At 28.2% G+C, this 24,321-nt stretch overlaps 2 protein-coding genes across 2 annotated transcripts; both read left to right on the top strand.

The window, feature by feature from the left end:
• Positions 1-2,391: 2,391 nt before the first annotated feature.
• Positions 2,392-8,042, top strand: LOC145332339 (uncharacterized). The gene is made up of 9 exons (XM_080177331.1): positions 2,392-2,440; positions 3,200-3,238; positions 3,387-3,417; positions 3,884-3,955; positions 4,862-4,926; positions 6,305-6,406; positions 6,546-6,602; positions 6,930-6,987; positions 7,712-8,042. The coding sequence occupies exons 1-8, from the start codon at positions 2,392-2,394 to the stop codon at positions 6,941-6,943; spliced, it is 429 nt and encodes a 142-aa protein (XP_080033457.1). The 3' UTR covers positions 6,944-6,987; positions 7,712-8,042.
• Positions 8,043-8,739: 697 nt separating this feature from the next.
• Positions 8,740-16,991, top strand: LOC145332447 (phenoloxidase-activating factor 1-like). The gene is made up of 13 exons (XM_080177437.1): positions 8,740-8,754; positions 9,247-9,375; positions 9,600-9,671; positions 9,841-9,883; positions 10,156-10,187; positions 10,741-10,805; positions 11,085-11,129; positions 11,219-11,281; positions 11,396-11,448; positions 11,673-11,741; positions 15,852-15,924; positions 16,090-16,153; positions 16,830-16,991. Exons 1-13 carry the CDS (start codon positions 8,740-8,742, stop codon positions 16,989-16,991), a joined length of 885 nt encoding a protein of 294 aa, XP_080033563.1.
• The last annotated feature ends 7,330 nt before the right edge of the window (positions 16,992-24,321 follow it).

The following is a 24,321-nucleotide window of genomic DNA, read 5'->3' as shown; positions in this document are numbered from 1 at the left end:
CAGCTGTTAGCCATCACTTTTCCAACTTTTTGTTTCATTTTGGGAAATTAGATATACCAAGGATTACTCATGCCAAGTTTTGTAACGAAATTCGAATTCTAAGTGCAATTTGCGCATTGATTACGAGATGGTTGCATTAACCCCCCCCCCCCCCCCCCTTAAACTTGAATTAATTCCTTTAATGATCTTGATAGATATATGTTTATAACTTTTAATATATTTTACAATAGTGCTCAAAGTTAATGTTGGGAGGGAGATATATCCCAATCCTCTTTTTATAAAAAATTTTTGAAATGTAATAAATTTCTTATGTAAAGTAGTTTTGATAAAATCTTAATAAAATAACCCTTGATTTTAGTTTAAGGGGGCTGTTAAAAGTCATAAGTGGGGTGTCAAAAAATTTAGTTGTTAATAAATTAATGGAATATAACCTGATATTATAAATTTGAAACATATTTTTGATGTACAAAGAGATTTAAGGAACATGTATTACACTTTTTTTCATAGAAGAAATTGAATAATTTTTTATTTGGTTTTTTTCAACACAAGGTTATTTGTGTATCTCTTGGTGCAAGATACCACCATATTATTAGTTAAATCTAATTTTTTATAAATTAAGTGAATCAGTCTGTTAGACCAAGGGTAGAAACTCAGCAGATAGACAGACAGACAGGCAAGAAGAATTATCAAAGTTTGACTATAATAGACAATTAATTACATAAAATCCAATAGAGAACCTGTGAATGATCAGACAGACGGAGGGATAGACAGACGGACAGACAGAGGGACAGGTAAATAGTAATAGACAGTCTTTGAGGCATTAACAAATTACAATTAGGCTATGCTAGATGATTCATTGAAATCCAAAAGAGAGGCAGTTAGACAGATAGACAGACAAGTGGTGGGACAGACAGACAAAAGGACAGACAGACAGAGGGACAGACAGACAGACAGACAAATGGGTATTGCCTAAAAACAGTTTGGCTGCTATATGAATCATTAAAACCCACAATAGAAAAGAAATTTATAATAGTTTCTTTTTTCGATACTCAAGGCCCCCCCCCTCCCCCACTCAAAGGGGTTTATTATTTCTGAAAATCAATGAGTGACTTCTCAGCATAATAAAATTGAATATACTTTTAATTTCATCAATTTATCTTAAATAGAACGAAAGTTATAATCATTTTATTGTCTACAAGAATTATGCTTTGAGTAAAAATCAACCTAATTGTCAGTAAAAACGTTATATTTATGCATATTTACACAGTAAATAAATTTTAAAATTGTATTTTATTGTAATGAATAACTTAAGGGGGTTGTATGAATTCTCAAAAACCTAAAAAAACTAATTTAATTAAATTAGTCCAAGTAATGATTGATTTAGTACAGCACATATGAATATGTTGTCAATTTCCTATCAGAGTCGCAGTGCAGATGTAACACAATTGCACGCATACACACGAACCAAAACAATCATAAACACATATAAACCTCTCAGGGGCGTAACCGCTGGTTTTCAATAAATTATTCACTGTTATGTGTGCAATACTTATTATAGCTATTTATCTATAGTTTTATAGATTTAAATTAATTGGCCTTGGTCTTAATTAGCTCCTCAGGGGCCTCAAAATTGGCATTAATTTATCTTTAATGCGATACGAATTATGATTTTTCAATATGGATGAGAACCGGTTCTAATCCTGCCAATATTAATCGATTTATTATTAGTAAAACTGGTATTAATTTTATGTTTTTTTTTATTTTAATGTTCATAGAAAATTGTCTTTAGTACGATACGATTCATCATTTTTCAGTATGGCTTAAAACCGGTTCTAATCCAGCCGATACTAATATAAGATATGCTAAAAAAAATATTTCCAAATGCCTAATGTCTTATCATGGAACTTTAACCTCTGAAAATTTTAAAATTAAGATCTATTAGTGGCAATATAACTTCTATTGGAATTTTTTTTTTATTTTTGCAGTTTTTCCTTTAAAAGTTTTAACTAAATGACATTTGCACTCTGTATTGCTTGTTATTTACTTTCAAAAAATTTGAAAGAAAATTTAGTAAAACTTTAGTTAGAAAAAGCTATTTTGACCCAAAGAATAGTTATTTCTCGCATCGTATTATAAACAGCTTTCCGCGGTTATAGAAAGTACAATTATGAGATTAAAACCAGTTTTTTTTGCCCCGAGATGCCGAAGGCACCGGCTAAAAACTAGTTTTAATCTTATGATTGTACATTTTTATATTCGTAGAAAGCTGGATATAATACGATGCTAGACATAGTTTTTTCGTATGAATGAGAACCGGTTCCTATCCACCGGATTCGAATGAATACGAGAAATTATATTACTATATTAATTGCTCAAACTGCTTTTCAGAACATGAAATGTTTACAATTGTTTCTCTTTGTTATTCAGTTGAAAAATCTAGGTAATACATAATTAAACAAGGATGACAACATCCATAAGTAGCGAAGCTCAAAAATTAAGAATATACATCTGGTAAAAAGATCAATAGATTATGTCATAAAAAACTTCAATAATGAAAATAGTAAGTCTTTATAAAATTTCGTCAAAATATGTAAAATGTTGACTATTTTAATCACTAAAAATTCCACCCGTTTATCTTGGACAGGAGTTGAGAAAATCACAAAAACTTTAAAAACTAGGAATCGATCTAGCAATCCCTGAAAATGTCAGCTGTTTATCTTGTATAGGGATCGAAAAAATCATGAAAACTTAAAAATCTAGGAATCGATCTAGCACCCCAACCAATAAAGGCATCTTACTAAAACATTATGGAAATATGTAGAGTTTGAATTTATTTATTCCCTGAAAATTCCAGCTGTTCATCTTGAACAGAATATGAGAAAATTACAAAAACGTAAAAATCTAGGAATCAATCTAGCACCCCAATCAATAGCCAGGCAGACAAAACAATCTATAGATTAGATGAGCATATGTCATAGAAATCTTCACTAAACATTTCAACTGTCTATCTCTAATAGGAGCCGAGTAAATCACGTTTACCCCATAGCGTTACTGACTGACTTACTGACTCATGGACAGACAGACAAAGTGAATTATAGAGTATCTTCGCTACACAAAAATTGAATTAAAGAGTAGCTTTGCTACTAAAAATACAGATTTTGCTGAAAAAAAATCCCATGTTTTATTTAATTCTTTTTAGATTTCTTTCCATTGGAAGATGCTAACAACGATTTTACAGGTTATAATGAATTTTAGTATTATATACAACAATATTATTTAACTATGTACAGTTTATAAACTATACAAAAAAATACAATTTTTCAGCAGTTTCATAATTTTACAAGAACTAATGTAATTTCTATCAGTATAATAATATATTTCTTTAGTTGATTATGACTCTGGAGAATCATTTGTAAGGTAACGCTAAACTATAAACTATATTATTTTATGGATACATCATATTTTGTAAAAAAAAAACGCTTTAGTATTATTTTACAAGCATACCAATGAAAGATTATTTAAAAAAACTAGTTAAATTTATAGGAGTTTTAGTGATTATAGAAAAGTTATTTTAACATAAATGTCATTTCTATTTTAGTATTTTTTATCAAAACATACAACAATTATAAACTAGTATAATGTGTAACAGTTTATTAATATATTTTTTGCTAATTTGCAAATTTTTTTTTGCTGTTTTAATAAAGTGATGCATTGTTTTTAGTTATCAAACTATTTTGATATTTTACTATAATTTTATATTGGGCATTATTTTTTATCTCATCTATGATTACCAATATCTTTAAACTCCAATTAAAAATTTATCTGTGCTTTCAATTTACCAAATTTCTCAAAAGTTTTACTTAATATTTAATCATTTTGATAGCAATAGAAGCAGACTATGGCAAAATGGTATTATACCATTCAGATTTTTAGATGAGGAAGGATTTGGAAGAAGGTAAAATAAATATTCAGTTTAATTACAAATTCATAAAGTACAAAACAAATCTTAACGTTGTTACTATCATAAATCCTTTTCCTGAGTTATCCTATTATATAAGGTAATAAGCTTTTATGGTTCTACTTTACAGTGAAGCTTCTTAAAGGTCCTAAGGTGGTTTTAGGCTATTTTTTGCCCTTCCATATTTGATTATAGAGCCCCTAGATGTTAGGGACGCAGTTACTAGTATTTTATAAAGCAATGAGCTGGTTTACCTAACCCTGTTCCAGTGGGCTCATGAAGATTAATATTCTGGAAGGTTATAAATTATATATGCTTATAAATTATAGATATAAATTAGATATTGATTTTACCGCCATGGCACTTACTATGGCACAATCAAACTATTTTAAGAAAGTTATCAACAGTTTCAAAATAGACTTTATTACTAAAAGAGACATTTTAAGACATTTTAAAACTAACAAGTTCATAGGAATGTAAAATTTGTTTAAATCGTGCCATAAAAGGAAAATAGTCAAAATCTTGAATTGAATTCATCAATATTCTAATATTTTACGATGAATTAAAAGCAACTTTGATGTTTATTTTCATGCTTAATATATACCTTATATAATTTTTTCATCCTCCTTCTCTTTTTTGTCAAAAAGAAGAAATACACATTTATCAAGGACATTGTGTGGTGTGTAATTGTATGTACCTGAAATTTATCATACATGGCCAAAAGCTGCGTAAAATTTTCCCCTTGTCAATTCACTTATTATCTTTTAATATTGAATTCAACTTCAATATTGGGTTTATATTTTATTATGCACAGTTTTACACTTTTTGTTACAAAATTTATTTTGTTTAATTTGTTATTGTTATTTACCTTTATTTGAATCAATAATAATTAATCTAAATAAGGTACACTGAGAAAGAGAAAGAGTTAGTAATTTTACAGATGAAGAAAATTGAAAATCAGACAGAGGGTATAGAATATGTTTTATTTTTTTAAATCTTGCAAATCATTCTGTAATACAAGACTGCCACAAGTAGTCCTAATACACCAAATTTGAAGCCTTTAGCTTCAATAACAAAAAAGTTGTAGACATTATAAAATGACACTTTAGGTATATGATAATTTTGAAAGTTTTCCATTATACATGATACAAATTTTAATAAAAAAATGGACGAGAGATGGGCAACTGAATTTACTTGGATTCTGATAAAAAAAAATTTTTAACTTTGTTATTTTATTTTATCAAAAAAATTATCTTATCTTGGCTTAAACTAATTAAATTTTGTTATTTTATTTTATCAAAAAAATTTTCTTATCTTGGCTTAAACATATTTTTGAAAGGTATATAAAAATATACTCTGACACCTGTAGAAGGATACTGCAGAGCTAAAAATGAGAATAATAGCCCACACCGATTTTTATTAGGATTTTAAATTTTTTTTACTATTAAGTAATTTTTGCTTAATTCTGATGTGTCTTTTCTTTTTGGGTAAAATTCTTGTTTTCAAAGCATTTTTCTTCATAATATGACTAAAATATGATGATAGTAAAAAATTAGCTCTGTTGATTTTATTTATAGTAATTCATTAAAAGATAAAGCTAAAGTTGTAGGATATTTATTTGAATTAACATACAAACTATGAAGATTCAGCATAAACCAATGACAAAATTAGAACTTTAAATTTTAAAAAGAGTGTTTTCACAAAATGACATATTTCTAATATGATGAAATAATTTTTATTTAATTAAAATGAAAAGAATGAAAACTATACACATTAAAGATAAATACTTTTTAAGATATTAAAAAAAAATTGAATAATCTTATTTTATATCATATTTGTAAGTGTAATAAAAATGAATTTGTTCTGTTGCATTAATACATTTATTTACATTTTACATATTTAATCCTTTACAGCCGACTTTTATGTGTTTTAAGTGGATGATATATATTAAACATGTTTATGTTAACCCATTGATAGCGAATAAAATTTATGAAACAAAACACTCTAACAGCTGAGAATTTTACCCAAAATGGAAAGACACATCAATATTTAGCAAAATTTACTTAATCTTTAGTTATAAAAAAAACTTTTAATTTCTAATAAAAATTGATGTGGGCTCTAATTTTCATGTATAGCTCTGCAGTATGATTCTACATGTGTTAGAGTATACTAACAAAAATAGGTTAAAATCCGTGAAAAAATTAAACAATAGCTTGTTTTGCCCTATCTTTGAGATAGTACATATTATAAATGAGATTATATTAAGGTTTAATAATCAGATGAGAACTTGTTTGGTGCTCAATCCTTTTAATGTGTTACTTATTAACTAAAGTATATGTTTAACAGGTTGTATAAAGTTTCTTGACATAAAGTCCAGTGGACTGGATTTTTTCCATCAAGAATTGAAAATTCATAGACAATCTCCTAAAGAATGTGAAGCAACAATAGGTATATTAATGATTCTGATTTTTTTTATTTTCTAACATCATACACACATGCTAAGGTTGTTCCAGGCCATGAAATGAAATTATTGATCAAATACCCTACAATGAAAAAAAAAAATTTGAAAAAAAACATTCTATTACAGGATTTAAAGCATCTGCTGGTTTAAATCTTGGAAGTTCAGAATGCTTCGTAGGAGGAGGTATTAAGTATAATAAGCATAAATTAATATTAGGTGTGAGTATGAATGAATATCAAATTGTAACAATTATTAATGTTTTTAATTATATGTCATTGGCCTTGATAAATTTTTCCAAAGGCATTCATATTTGTATTTTAAAAAAAAAACAATGTAGAGAAGGCTTAAGTTTGAAATTTAAAGTCATATCTCAGCTATGTACAATTAAATGTTTTTAACTTTTTGATTGATCAAAAATACCACAATTATCTAAAGTGCTTCCTATATTGATTTACTCATTTTAATCTTAGTTCTTTATCCTAATCATGCACAGAAAATTAATATTTTCAGGCTCCACAGTATAGCATGAGTTGGGTCATGTTATTGGAATGATTCATGAACATAACAGGTGAACTAAGTATTAATGAAAGGTTTAGCCTTTTACTCAAGTAATGTGAAATATAATCCACATATCTAAATTGTTTGTATGAATTCGGTGCAGTTGATGGAAAATGTTTCTGTTTTCCATTATTTCAAAAAAAAAATGTAAAGATCAAAAGCTGGTATCTATCAAATGCTTGAAATATACATATAATATGTTTAAACCCAATTTCTCAAACAAAAATATGCCTACAAATAATTTAAAATAGGCATTACTTCAGCCAAGCTTTCCCAGTGTATCATTGATTCCTTCAGATATTCTCTATTCCTTTTAAAGCTACTTGAAATGATGGGCTGGTGGCATAACATGTTTATACTGCCATTTGTCCTTTATCGGTCTTTAAAGTTTATAGTATTTTTATTTTTTGAGATAATCGATTCCAAAGCACATTTTACCACGAACACCAGACCCAAATTATCTATGGTGCTAATGAAGACATAATTGAAACAAAAGTTGTTTCTTTTGTGCTAGTCCTTTCCTTTTGATGTGATTATAATGCATCACTCAACCAATGGGATTAGGTTTGAGTAACACCAAATAGACAGTTGCAGGACCTTTGTTCATGAGTTTATTTATTTTCTATCATTTCTCTTAGTTTTGTAAGTCGAGGAATTAGAATCTAAACATTAAATTATTTCAGACTCTTTTAGAACATTATTAAATACTAAAAGAATCAAATTTTTTGTTTTAGGCCAGATCGAGATAACTATGTTAATATTATTGAGGAAAATCTGGCATTAGGTGCTAACAAAAATTTTAGGATAAGAGAAAAGGATTATGGTGAAACTTTTAATGCAAGTGGTGGAAATATTTCATTTAATCCTATTTAAGGGGGCTTTGTAAAAGTCTGTATTAGTATTACCTAATAGGAATCCTACCATATTCTGGGTGAAGGGTGACTTCAAATAATTATTATTGCAGGAATGTCTCTTTCAACCCCCACTCTGTACCTTCTATCTTGAAACAACAAAAGACAGACTTAAACTGTTTTTAACCTATTTTTAAAACATATATCAAAAATATACTATGACCCCAGTAGAATCAAACTGCAGAGCCTAAATTTGAATTAAGTCCCCAATAAACTTTTTTAGGGGGATTTTGCTTCATAAATATAGTATTCTGGTATAGAGTAAAATTAGTCCTTTTGATTTCATCTAAATTAATTCATTAAAAACTTAATTCTTTAAAATATATTAATGAATTAACATTATTGTGCTTGTTTTCTATCACTTATTTAAAACACATAAAAATTGGCTGTAAAGGGTTAAATAGTGTAAGATGACAACAAACGTTTATGCAATACAGCAAATTTATTTTGTCACATATACAATTATGATAAAATATAAGATTATTCAAACTTATTTTTTAAAATATTTTTAAAAAGTATGTATCTTTTATGTGTATGGTTTCCATTCTTTTCATTCTAATTAAACAAAAAATTATTTAACTACATTGGAAATAAGTCACTTTGTGAAAACACTCTTTTTTAAATTGTAAAGAACTGAAATGAAACAAGACTTCTAATTGGTTCAGACTTCAGAATTATATGTTTTATCTTAATGTTAGATTTTTCAATAAAATTAATTGCTTTAGAAAAAAAATATTTCCAATGAACATAGTAAGGTTTTTTTTATTGTATCAATATAAAGTGAATTAAATAAATTGGTCTAAAAGCCACAATATAACCCCGAGTAAAAAAGACCTTTTGCTCTAGTCAAAATGACAGGAGCATCAGTAAAAATTAATTTTTAATTCCCCCAAAAAAAGTTTATTGGGGACTTAATTCAAATTTGGGCTCTGCAGTCAGATTCTACTGGTGTCATAGTATATTTTTGAGATATGATTTAAAAATAGGTTAAAAACAGTTAAAAAATACAATATATGATTCTTAGGTCTACATATAACCAGAAAAGAAGTGAGAAATAATTTGAAGACAAAATAATTCAAACAGTATAATTTAGTAAAAATTCTCACTAAAATAACTAACAAATCAACAAATTTGATATATTTTGTGAACAGACAAGGCTTTTGACAAGGTCAGAGTTATTAATAGCTGTAGCTAACTCACATCTTCTGTGACCTTTACCACACAATAACCATAGAGATACATGTTTTTAATTCCAAAACTTTTTTCTTAAAAGATAAATAATTAATTTAACTAATAAATATATCAAAATGAAAAGTAAAAAGAGTCTTTTTATTATAAAATATTTCCTACTAATTTAGACAATTTACGACTTCTACAGTATAATGCACTATCCAAAGACTAAAGGATGTAAATTTAATACCACATGTATAGAGATTAAAGAAGAATATAAAGTTGTGTTGGATGATAATGTTTTGGAAAAATATCCAGTAAGCTTGATTTTGCAACATTTCTTTATTGATTTAAGTAACCAAAAAAGATATACAAGCCAAAAAATGTTTTAACACATAAAGCGCACAAAATTTGAGATCTGAAAAATTGTTTCATCTGTTGTATTCATAATTTAGTAATTATCATTTCTTACTATTGTGTTACAAGTCACTATCTATTACAATCTTAAATATAATTTTTTAGTTTGTTTTTCTTATTGTAGGATAAATTATCACCTTCAGATATTGTAGAAATATCAAGAGCTTATAACTGTACAATAAATAACAATAATTTGGTAAGAAAAATTAAATAAATTATTATGTAGATTTGTAAGCCAAATCACACTTTTTCTTTGCAGTTGCATGATATATTCTTTTTTAGATGATTTAGAAGATGATCTAAAATTAAAAGAAATCTATAATATCAAAATAATTTTAAATTTTTAATGCATATTTTTTTATCAGAATCTTTATAAAGAATATGAAAATAAAATAAACTATGTCAAAAGTGAGTATTATGATTTTAAAAATATATTTCAGTCATAATTTGTATTGTAGTAGTTGCATAAAATAATATATTTTATTTTAAGATAATTACAAAAAAAGTAACTTTTATCTGTTATGATCAGATACAGATTATTGCAAATAATTTATTATTTTTTTTGAACAAAGTAAATATTCCAAAAACTTTTTTTGGGAACATTAAATTAAAATGAATATTTTACTTGTAATACTATTTGTTATGAAAAAATAAGTCAATAAATGTATTAATTATTATAGATTTAACAAGTCCCAACAATGTATGCAAAAAGGTAAAGAAACCTAGAAATTTATACCTTAATTGCTCTATTTAAAACAAAGTTTGCAAATATTCTGTAATAACTTATAGTTCAGCACTTTCCGTTACTTATATGAATTTGGATCAATAATTGAAAAACTGTTTATTTAAAGCACAGTGTGGCAAAGGATATAAAATAAAATGCCTAATTATGTACAGTCCTACTAGTTTTTAATATAGCAAATATTGTTTCTTATCAAAGATCTACATTTTTAACCTGGCAGGTTTTAAAAGTTTAGTATAGAAATCAAATTATAAAAAGGATGTTCAAGAGTATTTATTATTTTCCTTCAACATAGTGAAGATTTTGTCAAAAATTCAATTTTTTTCCTGGAGTCGGCTCCGTAAAAAACTGAAAACATAGTTTGAAAATATAGTGTAATTTGTTAATGAAAGTTTACTTATACTACACAATAATTTCAATTTTCGGAGCCGACTGTCTCTTGGAGCCGGCTCCTCAATTCAATATGTATTAGACTGAAATAAAGAACAGTATGTAAGTACATTTAATAAAGGACATATTAAAGGAATGTGAAGTTGGAGAAACATGTAAGGATTGTCCATCACTTATTGAGAAATTCCGACAGGGAAAGTAAGTTTTTGTTTTGAAAATATTACATATTATTCTAAAATTATACCTCAATACATTAGGGCTGGTATTTGTTATAAATACGAGATAATTATTTTTAAAAAAAACCTAACATCAAAAATGAATTGGAACCTTTGCATTAGCATTACTTTTTTTGATGTTTCTTTGCCAAGTTTACTACTTAAATTTACTAAAAAAAACTGTGAAAATATACCACAACTTTTGATTTGTGTTTGCTACTGTTGCATAAGTTAAGATTACAAGTATATCTTTATAATTTAGAGTAACACGAACATATGTTGAATCAAAACAGTGTGGAAATTCAAGGTATGGCAATCAGAAATTTTTAAAATCATTTAATACATAACACTTTCACATTATTAATTGTAATCTTGGAAAGAAAATATATTTTGTAGAGGTACTTTTTGCTGTCCTGTAGAGGTACTGATTGATGAAAATTCCCCATCTTACCTTCCCAGGTATCAACTATCAAATCAGTTGAAGAACACGTTTTTGGTATTATTATGATTATATTAATTTAATATTATTTTAAAATGATATTGTAATCTTTAATTATCTAATTTTTGTTCCAGAGTTGAAGATTACACATGTGGACAATTTATTGATTTAACAAATGTTGTTGGTGGTAACTTTATATATTTAATTTCTATAAGATTTTATTTAATCAACTCAAAATCATACTTAAACTCTAAATAAATCTTATAAAAAAGGTAAAGGAGGTACTAATGAAATAATGTTTCAATAAAGATTTCAAAGTTTTCCTTTTTACGTTGCTTTAAATGTTTGTCACACTTCAGTAATTCCAGTTTGGCATTCTACAATTTTTTTACATCTATTTATATATTTTAGCCCGGGATGGACGTATTCTTAATGGACAAGATGCTAAACCTGGAAGATACCCTTTTACAGCTCTTATTGGTAACTAAATATTCATATTGGGAAATCTCAGAAATTTTGAAGATACTAAGACTCATTTTAAAGTAACGTTGTTCATTTTTAAAAATCAGGAAGATTCAAATTAAGTTTAATGCCATGGCACTGTTAAATTTTGATAATGATTGTTGCATTTTCTCTATTACTATAGCTTTATAGAAGTTTTGTCATACCTCCCAGTTGCAATATAAAAATACAGGGTGTTTTTTTTCAATAGGACAAAAGTATTGCTTAAAGGGAGTGTGAACGTAAAAATTTCTCATCTGATTATCAAATCTTAACATTTCCTAAGCACATTTCACTACACTGATCAACCAAAAACATCCTATTAACAAAAATATCCAGGAATAATGCCTTGATTTTATGGTATTTTGGGAGGGAAAAAAGAAAAAACAGGGAAAATCTGAAAGTTTTTGTTTCTTATAATGTGGATATTTAAGTTATATATAGTTGAAACAATTTACTTACTGTTAAGGATTTATTTTATGATATGAATTTGCCTATTAGTTTTTTTTATAACATAGTAATTAGGTAATAAAGATCTATTTTAAATTCGTATTATTGACAAACAAATACCTCACTGTCTACAAAGGGTTGAATCTCAAATGTTATTTAAATAATAATATCCTTTTCTATTGTGTTGGACAATAAATAACCCACTTTGGAGAATTAGTTTACACTTTTATCAGACTGTTTATAAAGAAATATTGCACCTTTATTATTTAAGAATTTGTAATAAAAGGTGGGCGAGAGGTGGGCCATCTCAAGTTACTTGAATACTAATTAAAAACCTGTTTTTAGCTTTGTTATTGTATTTGGTTTTCAATAAAAATATTGCTTATTTTATCAATTCCTAAGTAACTATACATTGGTTCAAAGCAAGGATTATGTTAAAAGTCAGCTTAACCGTTAGGAAAAATAGCGAACTATGTCAAAAAGTTTAGTTTTAGCCATAGAAGGAAAAAAAGACAATTAACTGCACATTTATATAGTCCAGAAATTTTTTCTCCAATCTTGGACAAAGTAAAAATCGGCGGAAAAAGCCGTTTTTTGAGGAAACGAAAGACAGTTTTGCCCTATATTTGAGATTATATGAATGAGATGATGTTAAGGTTTGATAATCTGATGAGAAATTTTGTCGTTCACAGTCCCTTTAATATAACCCACTTGCCATTGACAGAAATTAATAATATTTATCTTAATTTCTTCATTGAGTTGGGACATTTTGTTTAAGAAAAAAATATAAAATTATGCCTTAATAACCGGTTTTTCCAAAGTACCTATTTTTGGAAGATTTTGGATCATGACCAATTTAAAGAGTGTGCAAAAAAAATATCTTTAAAAAAATAAAATTGCGCAGCTTGTGTTAATAGTAGAAAAATGATTTGCATACCATTAGAATTGTCATAAACTCTAGTTTTTGGAAATATATGTATCATATTCATGCTATTTGTAGTATAGAAGCTACGTTGGAAAATGTGAGAAAGGTTGAAAAGTTTTAAGTTGGGACATTTTACCACGTAGCTCCTAAACTATACGTAGCACAGGAATATTTCATAAACACCCAAAAACTAGAGTTTATGATGATATGCATAACATTTTTCTACTATTAACACAAGTCGCGCAATTTGAATTTAAAGTTTTTTTTCTAATACAAAATGTCCCAACCCAATTAAGAAATTAAGATATATATTATTAATTTCTGTCAATGGCAAGTGGGTTATATTAAGCAATACTTTTGTCCTATTAAAAAAAAAACACCCTGTAGTAGTTTATCACTTCCATATTGGCGGGAAATCTTTTTAAAAATCATGGAAAGAAAACAAAGTCATTCCTAATTAGGACAGAAGTCACTGGAAATTGGTCTAAGGAAGGCTACTTATGTCCTTCATCTAACAAAATCTAACTTAAGGGAGGTGACTTATGTCCTTTGTCTGACAAATTCTTACATTAGGAAGGCTGTTTATGTCCTTCATCTTGCAAAACTTAGCTTTTCTGTCCTTCACATAGCAAAACCTCACAAAACATAGCTTTTTGGTCCTTCACATAGCAAATTCTTGCAAAACATTGCTTTTCTGTCCTTCACATAGCAAATTCTTGCAAAACATAGCAAATTCTTGCAAAACTTAGCTTTTCTGTCCTTATTATAGCAAAACATTGCAAAACATAGCTTTTTGGTCCTTTACATAGCAAAATCTTGCAAAATAAAGCATTTTGTTCTTTCAATTTATGAGATCTTAAGCTACAGACAGAAAAACTTTACTTATTTGTTTTAAACATACCAGGATATAAGAACACAGAAATGGAGTAACAATGTTGTTTGCAAAGTACAGTTGAATCTTTCATTCTGCCTTGTACTATGAGTGTTGTGTGTATTATGTAATGACAGCTTGGAGTGGCCAGGTGGACATAATGAGAGCCAAAATAATCAACTGAAAATTTTGAAATGTATAGATACTCTGCAAAAATATAGTCTCTTGTATTTTTTTCCTTACATAATTTTTTTTTGCCACCTATGTATTATTTGACAGTATAAAAGGGCAGAAAGATAGAAAGATTCAACTGTAATAGGGCAGAAGGATTTGAGTGTACACACATTAATTAAAATTGTAAAAACAATATGTAATAAGTCTGAAAAACTTCAAGAGTATTTACATTTCAAAATTTTCAGTTGATAATTTTGGCTCTCATTATTTTCACCTGGCCACTCCAAGCTGCCATTACATAATACACACAACACTCATAGTACAAGGGCAGAATGAAAGATTCAACTGTACTTTGCAAACAACATTGTTACTCCATTTCTGTGTTCTCATATCCTGGTATGTTTAAAACAAATAAGTAAAGTTTTTCTGTCTGTAGCTTAAGATCTCATAAATTGAAAGAACAAAATGCTTTATTTTGCAAGATTTTGCTATGTGAAGGACCAAAAAGCTATGTTTTGCAATGTTTTTCTATAATAAGGACTGAAAAGCTAAGTTTTGCAATATTTTGCTATGTGAAGGACAGAAAAGCTATGTTATGGAAGATTTTGCTATGTGAAGGACCAAAAAGCTATGTTTTGTAATGTTTTGCTATAATAAGGACTGAAAAGCTAAGTTTTGCAAGAATTTGCTATGTGAAGGACAGAAAAGCTATTTTATGGAAGATTTTGCTATGTTTTGCAAGAATTTGCTTTGTGAAGGACAGAAAAGCAACGTTTTGCAAGAATTTGCTATGTGAAGGACCAAAAAGCTATGTTTTGTGAGGTTTTGCTATGTTTTGCAAGAATCTGCTATTTTTCGTAAGAATTTGCTATGTTTTGCAAGAATTTGCTATGTTTTGCAAGAATTTGCTATGTGAAGGACAGAAAAGCTAAGTTTTGCAAGAATTTGCTATGTGAAGGACAGAAAAGCTATTTTATGGAAGATTTTGCTATTTTTAGCAAGAATTTGCTATGTTTTGCAAGAATTTGCTATGTTTTGCAAGAATTTGCTATGTTTTGCAAGAATTTGCTATGTTTTGCAAGAATTTGCTATGTTTTGCAAGAATTTGCTATGTGAAGGACAGAAAAGCAATGTTTTGCAAGAATTTGCTATGTGAAAGACCAAAAAGCTATGTTTTGTGAGGTTTTGCTATGTGAAGGACAGAAAAGCTAAGTTTTGCAAGAATTTGATATATTTTGCAAGAATTTGCAATATTTTGCTATGTGATGGACCAAAAAGCAATTTTATGCAAGATTTTGCTATGTGAAGGACCAAAAAGCTAGGTTTTGTAAGGTGAAGGGAGGCTACTTATGTCCTCAATCTTGCAAAATCTTTGTTAAGGGAGGCAAGTTATGCCCTTCATCTAACAAATTCTCACTTAAGGAAGGCTACTTATGTCCTTCCTAGGAAGGTGACTTTTGTTTTCTTTCCATGATCCAAAATTTCTTTAAGAAGCTTATTATTAATGTTACTTACAATATAAATTCCCACCTTTTATAAAAAGAATATGCACCAAAAATAGTGAATCTTAATTAAAGTAATATTTCAGTTTATAATTTTAAAAAAATGATATAATAAGTTTACATGTTCCCCATTATTTTTTAAGAAAATAAGGGCATTTATAATTTAGGAGAAAAAGATTTTGATATAAATTTGGGAAAAGAGATATATACCTGGAGATGCGGTGGCACAATCATTAATAGGTACCATTATGATATTTCATTCTGGTTTATATTTTTTTATTTAACATATTTTTTATGTCTATCCTTTATTTATACCTTTATAATGTGTATCATGCTCTATACATATTTTTGGCCATTTGGCATGCATACCAAATAATTTTTTTATATAATATTTATTTTATATAGATGGTATGTATTGACTGCAGCAAGTTGCTATAGTTATTTTTCTGCAAGTTATAATATATCTAAGGTAAAAAGTAAATCATATTGATACATAAAATTGAGTTTTAATTAAATAAAATAAAGTTTATTTTCTTTATTCTAAAAAAAATAACAAAGAATTAATATTAAAGAAATTTAATTTTAATTATTTAAGGCATAAAATTTTTCTTTTCTTTAATAATTCATATATATTGTTTATAAGTAAAACTTCTATATTATTTAAGATGTCTTTCTGAAAGGTTTAATGAAATATTGACTTTCTGAACTACTTCTTAAGATAGAAAGCTTAAATTTCATTTCCATCATCATATAGCATATGTAAAAATAAAACACCCATGGCAGTCAAATACTTTTTAATCATAGTTGTATCCTCTTGCAACTAATTTTCACTGTGTTTGAGGTCAAAAATAAAATAAAAACTTGTGGAATTTATATAAAAAATATGTTTTTTGTGTCTAGTCTATACGTGAAAGGATAAGTTGCATTGTTTAAAAAGAATTGGTCTGATTTCCACAATATTTGTTAGTAATATAATCAATACTAAATTAAACAGATTTTGGTCTGAATTTAAAATGATTTAGAGTAATATTAACATCAGAATTTTATTTCTAGTTGTTCTGGATAAGGTTATAGATAAATTTAAAATGGAATTTGTCTTAGACGAAATTCCTCTGATTAATAAGCATTTAAAAGACTTATTTTAGGAATATATAAATGTTGGTGATTATGATCTTTCCACTGTGGAAGACTGTCTACCAGGACAAGTTTGCTTACCCCGGAATCAAATTATCAAAGTTCAGGAAATTATAATTTACATCATTATTATTATAATTATTAAAGATTATATTTGTGGAAGGAACAATTAAAAATTAGGAAATCTGCAATATTTTTATTTTTCAATTATGTAAAAAAAAGGTGCCTTTTTTTCCCCTTTTTTTAATGATGTAATTTTTATTTATTTTAGGAAGTAAAAAGTAACAAAAAAGTACAGTACGGTACAGATATACATAATATAATTAATAATATTGCTTTGGTAAAACTGTCAAGAAAAATAGAAACAAACAGATATGTGAGATTTGTCTGTCTTCCTTTAGGTAAAATCATGATTTAGAATTACCAATGACTATGCAGAAGCATTTTTTAAAAATCCATTAGCTGTTGTCTATCTTAATGTTGCTTTTATTTTCTTAGAATTTTATTAATCAAGCAGCTAGCATTATGTAATAGTTAAGCTACAAAAAAAAACTAAGAACGTGTTTTTTTTAATTTGCTTTTCTTGGTACCATTTTTTAACAAGCGGTGGATAAAGCAGAGTAATTGATAAACAATGGTTTGAAATTCAATACAGCATATACACATCATATATAGTACAAAGAATAATATCAAAGTTAGCATATGTTATTGTTCTCTATACAATTTTACACCAAGCAATAAAGATAGTTTCAAGTATATATCAACAGAGATTTTTAAGGCCAAAGTTTCTAAATAGCTCTGATGAAAAGATTTTTTTTGTTTTTAAATTTTTTATGGATATATAATCTCTTTCTGCTAACTAAAGAATAATATACAAAGAAAAATTAATTTACTGGTTATTTTTTTTTACTTCAAATTAGGTTGGTAAATTGAAATTTTAATATTTCTTGCAGGGTATGTATTATAGAGAACAAGACCATATGCTACTTTTGATGATACATAAAGAAATAGGTGCTGTAAATACTTTTTTATGGGTCATTCTGTACTTTCTACTTTATATTCTTAAATTTAAGGACTTCCAAGGGAATTGAAAAGATTAGATATCAATAACTATGAACAAGATATTATAGGAGTAAGGTATACATGTTATATTGATAAAATTATAATCACAAAGTAATAATTTTTTATGACAATTAATATTTCAGAGCTCATGCAGTTGGTTGGGGTGTTACTTCTTCAGGGGTTACACTAGAAAGTAAGTTTATAAACTCCTTTTATTAAAAAAAAACAGAAAGTTAGTTTTTAACTTATACTTTTACATAGGCAATGGAGATTTTAGATATGCTCAAGATATTCTTCAGAAAGTTGACCTACCCATCCTAAGTAATAGTGAGGTAAAACCCACGACCGTAGCTCAATCTATAGGTTCAAATATTGGCTGAACACCATGTCAATACTAAAGATTTTTTTAAAAGTTAATCCTACTGCTGCTATGTCAGGTGCATGGCATTAATAGTTAAAGTAGGGGGAATGCCTTGGTCCAAAACAGGCACAATTCATTACTATTACCACTTCCAGGCAAAAGTCGTGCAATTAATGAGTTGTTTGTCAGATGGGAGATTCTTACCCTAATACCCCAGGTAGTTAGACAAAAAAAGAGATATTTGGAGTTATCCCGGGCTGGATCTGACCTTAGGACAACATAGTCCATGAGGTAAATTTATAGTGATAGTGAGGTAATTTCATAAATTTAAACTTTGATGAAATTTATTAGTTTATTTCAAAGTTTGAAATAAATTATTTTTCAGTGTGAGAAAATTGTGGACAATAAAATTAGGTATCATTGAATTTTAAATATCATGTTTTAAATAGGGTTGGACCGGATATCTGGCCGGATAACGATATAGTGAAGTAGCAAAAAAGATTTTCTTCATAAAATGGAATTTTAATTTTAAAAAAAGGTTAAAACTTAAAAAATCAATTAACTTTAAAGTTGATCCTACTTATAAGCAAATACTCAAATTGCAATATAGTACCAAGAATAAAAAAATAATGCTTATATCTGCTGGATATCTGTTGATAAAGTTGGTAACATTAAAACATTACTGACTCTCTGTACTAAATTCTTATAGTTTTTTGTTAATAGCTTCGCTGATGGAAAAAGAATGTGTGCAGGCGCAGGTGGAGGGTTTGGAGAGGGTACATGCAAAGTATTTTTTTTATTCCTTTATTTCTTAAAAATTAAACTTTAAATAAATATTAAACAAACCAGACAATTAAGACATATTTAGGTGAATTCATTAATTGCTCTCAAATAAAATTATGTTTTCAACTCATTCATTTAACCATTAACAGACTTTTCTAATTCTTTTTAATATTCAAAATAATAAATATTACATTTACAATTTTTAATTTTGAAAATACATGAAAACTAAAATTTGCTGAAAAAAAATCTAAAAATGAATCCAGACATTGTAGATTTTTAAGTAAAAGAACAAAGGTTGTTGAAGTAAAATATGACATTAACCAAATTTCTGTTGAAATTTCTCTATCTACACAGAGTTTTTATCTCTCTAAGTGGGGGTTGATGTTCAAGCCCCACTGTTGAGGGTTTGAGGAAATATCTAAAATACTGGACGCAACAAATACCTGTACAATAAGGCCTACTTTGCCATACATATAGTATAGAAACATATAATTACGGCAGGCATGCATGCTTTAACATTTAAGATTTATATTTTATAATCTTAGGGTGATTCAGGGGGACCACTTGTAATCAATAAATTCAGATCAAATAGGAACTTGGTGCCAGATCACCCAGATTCAGTGTGGTAGGATATTTTTTCTAAAGTTATTTTATATTTAACCCTTAATGGAACAAAATTAAATCATAACTTTCTTATATTAAAAAGCCAATTAGATAATTGATCATTGTATTAAGAATTTTTTATTTCTTGTAAATATTACAGGGTGCAAGTTGGTTTAATTAGTTTTGCACCAAATGGATGTGGAAAACTTACAGTTTTCACAAGGTGAAATTTTGTTTTAGTAAAATAATAAAATTTTAATTCTTCTTTGCAAAATTTGCTTTTCTTTTTGATGTTTTATATGTTTCTTTTAGGATATCAAAGTACATTGATTGGATTAAGCAGAATTTGAACTGAAAGAATCCAATTTGCCCTGTATATGTAAAATAGATCCCACACATTAGATGGATAATATTACTGCTGCTGCAGATTTTGTTTACATCATATTTTTTCTTGGTACTTGTTTTCTTTGATCAGAATACCTTTATTTCTTTAATAATGTACATAAAACTAAAAACAAGAATATAATACAATATAACTTTTTTAACCTATGTTTTTCTTTTTAATAAAATAATCTATAATAAGACCGCTGACTTCTGACTGCTGCTTCCCCAACAGATTAAAAGATATTTGATGATTAAATGATTAAAACTAGTACACTTGATAATATTTTTGGTCTTTTTTCCTAATTGATAATTGATGTATTAATGAATGGTAATGAATATTGTATACTAGCTTAGCTACTCTTTAACGCAAAATGTCTGTACGTATTACCATCCAGAGTAACACAGCTTTGCTAAATCAAAGACATACGTTCGTCAATTTGTCTATTTAGATTGCCAATAACCAAAAGGTAGAAAAGAATAACGTTTCAAGAAAACTAGAAAGTTATACAGATATACAGACCAAAGGACAGACAAGGACATAAACAAGGAAAACAACATTCATAAGTAGTAAATTAAGAATAATTACAAAAAAATCCACACAAACGAACGGAAAAAGTGAATGGGGTATTCCTGTTAAGTTTTTTGTTTAGGAATGAATATTTCTTACCCAAGGGAATAAATGATGGACCGATAGGTCATCATTTATTCACAAGGGTAAGAAATATTTATTCCTAAACAAAAAACTGGAAAGGAATATCATTCTCATTTAAACAAAAAAACTCATTTTTTTATGCTAAAATGTGGTTTAATTTTGGTTTTTAATTTTCATTTATTTCCCGGCTATGATCATTTATATCCCTGATATCAAGTTTCTTTTAATAATTAATAAAAATTCAAAAATCTTCCAAAAAAATTTGAAAATCTTCTAAAAATGACTACCTCCGGGAAATAAATGGGGTATTCCTGTCCAGTTTTTTGTTTAGGAATGAATATTTCTTACCCGAGGGAATAAATGATGGACCGATAGGTCATCATTTATTCATGAGGGTAAGAAATATTCATTCCTAAACAAAAAACTGGACAGGAATATCATTCTCATTTAAACAAAAACTCATTTTTATGCTAGTAAAATGTGGTTTAATTTTTCTTTTAGTAATTAATAAAAATTATAAAATCTTCCAAAAAAAATTAAAAATCTTCTAAAATCATGCCAGGGATATAATGAGATACCAGGGAAATAAATGAATATTTACATCCACTATTTAAGGGGTTGTTTATATGGGAATGAATATTTACATCCACTATTTAAGGGGTTGTTTATATGGGAATGCTTTTAGATATCCAAGTAAATAACAGCTCCTACCCAAATGGAAAAAAAGATGAAATAAGTTTTATGTCAGATCCTTATTAGAAATAGGAATATCATTTTGACATTATTAACTTTTTCAAAAAGAATTCTTTACTTTTAACAATAATGTAAAATTTGACTGTTTTGGTAATTTTTAATATAATATTGAAATGCCATTTGAAATAATTGTTTCTATGGAAATTAAAATTCCTCTTTTTTTATTTGTAAAATTCAAAATTTTCTATTCCAATTTAATTTTCAATAAAAAAACAAAAATTCTGTTATTTCAAATCAGTTAATAATATATTTTTATTGTAGTTTTTTTATTTATATTTATTTTAATAAGCCCCCCCCCCCCCCGTTTGAACTTTTTATATGTGGATTATACTTAAGAAATGGTTGACATTTTTTAATATCTCCATCTTGGCGGACACAGGATGCCAGCAAACCAGGCAGGTTCATCCAAGTAATGTGCCAATATATTTTTGACTTAAACAAAGCATTGTATGCAATCCAAATACTTAACATGGATCCTACATTATGATAATAAATATAGGTGTCCATCCATGTCCAGGTATTATCCAACAGGTTCTCACAATCCCCCACCGAAAAACATTTTAATACAAAATTTACTAAAATAAAATGTTTTGAAAAAAAGCTTGAAAAATATGAAAATTTTTAAGGTAATAGGATCTAAAAATATTGTTAGATAAAATGGTGAATGTGACAAAATATGACTTTTATTGAAACATAGTCAAAAAAAAATTTTCAAACAGAGGACATGAACAAATGTTTTGATCATATAGCTCTTATAGGAGCAGAAATGATAAAATTCCAAATGTCGCCATATTAAAATAATTTGACTATTCTAATAACACGTCGTTCGTGATATTCTTGAATAAAAAAAATTCATGTTAGTGATCGAAATGGATAAGATAATTGATAATTGATGTACATCCCCAATGATGATACACAAAATTATCCCATTTGTAGGGTTTAATTAGTGGTTGAAAGGTTCGGACACTAAACTTAATGAAAAAGACAATCAAAATTCAATAAAAGTCCCCAAAGACAGTTATTGAGCCAACGAATAAGAAAACGTTATTATAAAACCTTGGGAACTAGTATAATAGAAAGCCCAATGTCCTCTCCTTCCCTGATCCACGTACTTTTGATAGTAGTAACATGTGTGATTTAATCATAACCTAAACTAATACACGAACATGATAATAACATTCATCATCATCAGGCGCATCTCTCTTTTTGACTGTTAAGTCCAGAGAATACGGACACCTTGTTCCTCCATGAATTCCTTTTTTTGGCAATTGCTTCAGCTTCTCCCCATGTTAATTCCAAATTAAAGAGGTCCTTTTCAGTGCTCCGCCTCCAGGTCATTTTTGGTTGTCCCCGTTTACGTTTACCAGTGGTGGGGTTCCATTTTAAGCACTTATTTGGAAACCTATTTTGTTCCATTCTGAGCACATGTCCTAGCCACCTTAGTCTTTTATATTTCACTTCTGCTTCAATACTATTGCACTTGGTCTTAGCATACAGCTCAATGTTTGATATTTTGTTTGGCCAGAATATTTTGCAAATTCTTCTTAGGCAGCTATTGTGAAATGCATTAAGTTGATTTGTTTCAGTTTTCACAGTTCTCCAGCATTCAGCTCCATAAAGAAGAACTGATTTCACATTACTGTTGTAAAGTCTGATTTTTGTTTTCAGAGCAAGTTTCTTTGAATTCCAAACGTTGTGTAGACTGTTGAAAGCAACCCTAGCCTTATCAATCCTGGTCTTAATATCAGCTTTTGAGCCATTTTCGCTGCTGATAACACTCCCCAGATAGGTGAATTTGTTGCTTTGTTTCAATTGTTCACCATTTATTGTTATATTTTGATCAGGGTTTGTAGGTATATTCATAATTTCGGTCTTCTTGACATTAACAAAGAGCCCGACTTGTCCTGCATATTTGACTAGTCTATCTGTTTTAGCTTGTAGATGTTTGATTGTTTCTGAAATCAGTGCCAGGTCATCAGCAAAGTCCAGATCCTCTAGGTGTCCTAGTATGCCCAGCTGGAGACCACGTTTTTTGTCCTCTGTGGTTTTCTTCATCACCCAGTCAATGACCAATATAAATAGAATAGGTGATAAAATGCATCCCTGTCTAACTCCAGTGCTTATTCTAAAGAAATCAGATGTCTTATTGTTTCCAACTGAAACACAGGCTTGGAAGTTGTCATAGAATTTAGTTATCATAATTATCATCTTTTCAGGTATACCATAACTTCTTAGTATTTTCCAGAGTGTTTGTCTGTGTATGGAGTCAAAGGCCTTAGAGAAATCAACAAAATTTACATGGAGTGGCTTGTTAAATTCAACACATTGTTCAATAACCGTCCTAAGGGTGAAAATTTGGTCAACACAGCCCCTTCCAGCACGGAATCCAGCTTGTTCTTCTCTTAGTTTATTGTCAATTTTCTCATCAATTCTGTTTAAAATAATTTTACATAGGACCTTGCTTGGGATAGAAAGCAGCATAATTCCTCTCCAATTATCACAATTGTTCAAATCTCCCTTCTTAGGAAGTTTTATGATTATACCTTTAGACCAGTCCGTTGGTATCTTTTCTTGCCTCCAAATTTTATCAAAGAGATCAGTTAGAGTCCTAGCAGAAAGATCTATGTCTGCCTTAAGCATTTCGGCAGTTATTAGGTCAGGTCCAGGTGCTTTGTCATTCTTTAGACTATGTATAGCAGCTTTAACTTCTTGAATAGTTGGTGGTCGTGTGTCAATGTCTATTTCATGTCCTGGTTCTGGTTCAGCAGTAATTTCTGGTTCAGGTCTGTTCAACACTTCTTCAAAATGCGATTTCCACCTTTCAGCAACTTCTTTTTCTGTAGTGAGTAATTTACCATCTTTAGCCTTGATAGTCTCACCAATCTTTTTGTTACATTTTCCACTT

The sequence above is a fragment of the Acartia tonsa genome, chromosome 11 (assembly GCF_053477335.1).
Source record: "Acartia tonsa isolate MP-2025a chromosome 11, ASM5347733v1, whole genome shotgun sequence".
In the NCBI taxonomy this organism is placed as follows: Eukaryota; Metazoa; Arthropoda; class Copepoda; order Calanoida; family Acartiidae; genus Acartia; species Acartia tonsa.
Note: the sequence above shows the minus strand (reverse complement) of the source record. Positions and strands in the feature narration are given on the sequence as shown.

What these genes read in the sequence shown, in the direction of transcription:
- LOC145332447 (XM_080177437.1), top strand. An exon ending in TAAAATAAACTATGTCAAAA is followed by an intron (nt 9,884 to 10,155) that starts GTGAGTATTATG and finishes TAATTATTATAG; the next exon opens with ATTTAACAAGTCCCAACAAT. An exon ending in CCAACAATGTATGCAAAAAG is followed by an intron (nt 10,188 to 10,740) that starts GTAAAGAAACCT and finishes GACATATTAAAG; the next exon opens with GAATGTGAAGTTGGAGAAAC.
- LOC145332339 (XM_080177331.1), top strand. Translation starts at nt 2,392, where the DNA reads ATGAAATGTTTACAATTGTTTCTCTTTGTTATTCAGTTGAAAAATCTA. An exon ending in GAGGAAGGATTTGGAAGAAG is followed by an intron (nt 3,956 to 4,861) that starts GTAAAATAAATA and finishes AATCTAAATAAG; the next exon opens with GTACACTGAGAAAGAGAAAG. An exon ending in AATTGAAAATCAGACAGAGG is followed by an intron (nt 4,927 to 6,304) that starts GTATAGAATATG and finishes TATGTTTAACAG; the next exon opens with GTTGTATAAAGTTTCTTGAC.